The 5,110-nt window shown below is 58.3% G+C and overlaps 1 protein-coding gene across 1 annotated transcript; it reads left to right on the top strand.

The window, feature by feature from the left end:
- Nucleotides 1-40: 40 nt before the first annotated feature.
- On the top strand, nucleotides 41-5,097 carry LOC120600564 (vesicular glutamate transporter 1-like; the record flags this gene model as incomplete). The annotated part of the gene is made up of 2 exons (XM_039859971.1): nucleotides 41-1,044; nucleotides 4,835-5,097. Coding segments are annotated over exons 1-2 (526 nt in total), but the record flags the coding sequence as incomplete, so codon positions are not given.
- Between the last annotated feature and the right edge of the window lie 13 nt (nucleotides 5,098-5,110).

Below are 5,110 nucleotides of genomic sequence, written 5' to 3'. Positions count from 1 at the left end.
GGGAAGGGACAGAACTCAGACGGTGGGAATAGAACTCAGGGGGTGGGGACAGGATGTAGAAGGCGGACAGATTTCAGGATGGGGAAGAAATTATATGGGTCGCAACTGGCGACTGGGGAGCAGTATTTCTGTCGGGGATGGAACTCAGACGGGAAGGGAAACGGGGATGAAGGAACTGGAAGAGGGGTGCGCCCCGAGGGGGAAAGAGGGCTGAAGGGGGATGGAATTCAAAAGGGGAAAGATGGAAACGAGTGGATGGATAGAAGTTAAAGCGGAAGAAACTGGTTCGGGGAAGAACTAGAAGAGACAATTAGGGGTTGGAATTCAGGGGAAGAGAATTCCCTGGATAAGAAAAGAACCTTCTGAATGAGAAAGTTGGAACTGGGGATGACGAGGGATGGGGTTGGAATCCGGGGCACGAGATGTTGAACTGGAGGACACAGAAATTAGGAGGGATGAGCCCGGGTCGATGACACTCAGAAGGAAACTCAGGGGAAGCTGGATCCGAAGGGAGAGAAAATGGGAGGACGAAATGAAGGGAACTGGCGTGGGGGAGACAAATCTCAGATGGGGAAGAGAACTCGGGAGGAGAGAAAATCTGGGATAGACGGAGTTGGGGGGAGGGGATGGAACACAGGACGAGAAACTCCGGTAAGGGACTGAATCGGGGGGCGACGCAACGGAGAGGAGAGAATTCGGAGCCCGGAGGCGAGATCAAGGGCTGGAAGGGCGGGGACAGAACCGGCAGGGCGGGGCTGCTAAAAGAGGCGGGGTCGGCCGGATGGGCGTGGCCTCCTCCGCCCCGCCCCCGACGCTGAGTCCAGTGACAGCCTCTAGGCAGCCCGCACTCGCAGCCTCTTTCCCCCCCGAGCGGAGCTGCGGGGCCGGCCGGGCCGGGGCGGACCCCGGGAACCCGGACGCGGCCGCCCGGGCCCGCGGGCGGGGGGATCGGCGGGGGGCACCGGCAGCAGGGTCAGCCACCATGGAGTTCCGCCAGGAGGAGTTTCGGAAGCTAGCGGGTCGCACCCTCGGGAGGCTGCACCGGTGAGCGTGGTGGGGGTCTTGCGGGGAGAGGAGCACGAGGGTGCGAGGAGGATGCTTATTCCCACCTGGGTGCGGACAGACAGGTGGACGGGCGATACCCGTGGATGGGGATCCCCCCATCTGTCCAGTTTTCTCCCTCCGCCTCCGACGGCGCCGCTCTCCCTGGCTCGATGGGGTCCATCATCTCGTTTATTTTTCTTCGCCCCACACCGCTCCGGGCTCTACCCTTTTCTCTGGGACCGTAAGCCCGCCTCTCTCTGGGTCTCTGACCCCACGCCCCACTTCTGGCTGTCCACCTATCTTCCCTCTGCCTCCTTTCTCCGGACCTCTGTCCCCCTCTCTCTGATTCTCTGGCCATTGCTCTCACTAGATCTCTATCAACCTCTCTTGGGGTCCCTGTCTCTCCCTCTCTGGGTCTCTGACTCTCTCCTTTTGGGTCTCTGTCCCCTCTCTTTGGGTTTTTATCCCTGGGTCTCTCCATCACTGTATCTTTTCTCAGTTTCAGTCGCTCAGAGCGTTAATCTGAAGCTAAAGCGGATTGGGGCCCATTGGTCCTTGTCCTTGAGGAGAGTTAAGCTGGGAGGAAGAAGCCATGATGTCCTGGGTCTCTGAGGGGAGAAGGGAGTTGAGGACCAAAAATCAGGCCTCCGAAAGGATACTGGCTAGAGCTAAAAGGGACTTCCAGCCAGGGAGATGACTCCAGTGACCTGGGTGTCCCTAGGGCAATCTAGACACCTCCCTCCTGTCTTTCACCCCCAACCCCAAGCCTTGGCTCCAAGTCAGAGAAATTACTCAGCTGCGGAGAGCCTAAAAATATCTGGCCACAGTGCGGGAGGAGATTATTGCTTTTCCCTCAGACCCCGTCCCGGTCGCCCGCAGCCCTGGACCCCATCTTTAGTTGACACTCCATCCATCTCACAAGGCCGTGCGAGTCCTTCTCTAAGTCCAACATGAGTCCTGCTCGCTGCAGATCACCTTCTAGCTCCAAAGTCACCCCGCCCTCTAGAAACATGAAAGATAGGACTAAGGCTGGACGGAGGGAGGGGGCAGGAGGATGGAGCAGGGAGGGGGAGGGGGTGGCGACGCTGAGATAACCTCACCCCTGCTTTTCCCAATCTTCCAGCCCCTCCCCACTCTTTTTCTCGCCTCCTTTCACGAGTTTCTCAAAATACATCAGTGCGAAGTCAGGAGAAGGGAGAGAGACGTGCGGATGAAGCAGGCTGGGATGGGGGGGTGGCGAGGGAGGGATGTGTTCCTTAGGCCCCCTTCCTCAGTCTCTGCTTCTCAGCTTCTCATCTGTGTCTGGGTTTCTCTGGGTCTGTCTCTGCCTGACTCTCACCTCTCCAAACTGCCTCACGGGCCCCTAGAGACCCCAGAGCTCCAGCCAGGACAGTCACCAAAGAATCCGAGCCGAGAAGACATTTGCATCTGAATCCTGGGGTTCACTGTAACGGCTGGAGAGAGGCGAGGTGCCCTGTATTGGACACATCACTCTAATTCTATTTAATTCTCTACGCAAAGCTGGGGAAACTGAGGCTCGGTTTGAGGAGGGGGAGGAATCAGTGGGTGAGTGAGCACCAGCGCCATCTTTGAAACCCAGGTCAGCCCCTTCGCAAGCCTGGGGTGGAGGCTGCAGATTTTCCTCGAGAGGAATGATGCTAGAGTGGGTGGAGAACTCCCTTAGACCAGGAAACAGACGGTAAACCAGGTGACTTGGGACAAGGACGTAGGGGAGGGGAATGCAGGAGACACAGGAGCCAAAGTGCCTCCTTTCTGAGAGCCAGGCCTCGGGCAAGGCGATGCTGGGGCCAGGAGGTCATCAGGCCCCATCGCTGTTCTCGTGAGCGACCTTAGATATGCTACTTCCGCTCCCTGAGCCTCGGTTTCCTTCGTTGTACAATGGGGAGAGAAAGAGAGAAGCAAAGGGGCGTATGGAGACAGTGACGTGGGGGACAGAGGATCGGAGAGAAGCAGAAACAGAGATCCAGTGATATCTGCCTGCTAAGTCCTGCTTTTCCTCATCACCAGGTCTCCAGACCCGAGTTCCAGGCGTCCTGGGAGGGGAGTTTCCCCTCCTCGTTCTTGTCCTCTGAAAAGCATCGGGGGGCACCTTCATCTCCGCTGCCCGGGTGCTCTCGTCCTGAAATGATCAGTATCCCCTCGCAGTTCCCTCTTTGTAACTCCTACTCTTGCCCCCATTTCATAGACATGAGATACTGAGACTCCTCCCATTTAGAAAGCCTTGGGCAGAAATCTGACATGTCTAAGATTAACAATAAATATCAAATTTCAGGGGCTGCAATCACATCTTGAGTTTCAGGGTCAAATAGCATCTGATATCAACCCGGGTCAAAGTCTAATTTCACTGGCTGACATGTTCTGATGGGAGGGGACTGTCATTCTGGGGGCTTCCATCCCCCTCCCCGGGTCTCTGAACCAATCCCCCCCCCCGCAACATCTCATTCTTCATCCTCTCCCCCCAAGTTCTGTGCAGCTCCCAGTCTCTTTCCCCCCACCAGAGCTTTCTCAACATTCCTTCCCTTCTTTTAAGTTCTAGGATGGGGAGGGTGGCTGTGTTCTCTCATTCTTTTCCACTGCCTCCCCTCCTGCCTCACCCCCAGCTGCTCCATGTCTTTTTTCCTCCCCCGTCCCAGGCTCCCTCGCCTCCATCTGTTCTAGCCCCTTCCTGGGATCCAGCCCGATCCTCTGGCTGCTTACCCGCCTCAGACAGGAGCCGCACCTCACACGTCGTGTCCCAGCCTGTCTCTTCGCAGCCTCCTAGTCGCTCTGTCTCTCTCTCGGTTCTCTGGGTCCCCTCGTGTCCTCTCCCCTGGGTCTCTGTCCCTGTCACTAGGGATCTCTCTCTTCCTTCTGTGTCTCCGACCCCCCATCTCAGCCTCTGCCCACCTCCTTTCGGGCCTTTCCACACCTGTCTCGGGACACCTCCCTCTCCCTGCAGCTTCTCTCTGGGTTTGAAGCAGCTCTCCCAGTACCCTATCCATCATCACAGAGTCAATCCCTGATCCAGGATGGGCGGGGGCGAGAGCCTCACTGGGGACCGAGCCAATCCCCCTACCAAGGCCATCTGTCCCTTGCCAGGACACCACCCGCCACTCTCCCTCCCTATCCCCTAGGCTGACAGCCTGAACTCGAGGTTCCCCTGGGATGTCGGACTAGGCTGCTGGATTCCAGGGCTCTGGGCATGTCCCCACCCCCACGTCCCTAGGAATGGGCTTCTGGTGGCTGAATGGAATCAGCTGGATGTCAGCTCCACACCTGGGGCCTGGAAGCGGGGAAGGGCATGCCTCGTGGGGGCAAGGAAGGAGGGGGGTCGGTATATATAGCAGACGTGGCTGAGAAGCATCTGTTCTTTTGACACCTTTGCTGAAGCATCTCCTTAGCGCCTTTTGCTTCCTCGAATAGACTCGTATCTGGGCGAGGGGGCTGGAAAGTCCCTGGGCCTTGGGATGGGGGCTAGGGGTACAGGCTCTTGGATCACAAAGGATAGTCTGGAATCTAGAGATGACAGGGCTGGGGAGAAGGGAACCGAAGACCTCAGCGGAGGCGGGGGGCGTAGAATTCCTGGTCTGAGGGAGATGCGGACAGGGGTCCAGATTCCCTGATCCTGGGGATGAGGGCTGGTGTCCGGGGGAAGGAAGAAGGGCGTGCCGGCCTAGTTAGAATCCTGGGTCTTTTTCTAGCAGGAGGTTTTGCCCTGGACTCCTGTGTCACAGGGAGGAGGGGGCCAGGGCCCTGGACCACCCAGTCTTTGACTCTTGCCGCCCCGCAGCCTTCTGGAGAAGCGGCAGGAGGGTGCAGAGACGCTGGAGCTGAGTGCCGACGGGCGCCCGGTCACGACGCAGACCCGGGAACCGCCGGTGGTGGACTGCACCTGCTTTGGCCTCCCTCGCCGCTACATTATCGCCATCATGAGCGGTCTAGGCTTCTGCATCAGCTTCGGCATCCGCTGCAACCTGGGCGTGGCCATCGTTTCCATGGTCAACAACAGCACGACCCACCGCGGGGGCCACGTGGTGGTGCAGGTAGCTCAGGGCGGGAGCCGCCG

Source organism: Pteropus medius, unplaced genomic scaffold (genome assembly GCF_902729225.1).
Source record: "Pteropus medius unplaced genomic scaffold, Ma_sr-lr_union100, whole genome shotgun sequence".
Lineage (NCBI taxonomy): Eukaryota > Metazoa > Chordata > Mammalia > Chiroptera > Pteropodidae > Pteropus > Pteropus medius.
Note: the sequence above shows the minus strand (reverse complement) of the source record. Positions and strands in the feature narration are given on the sequence as shown.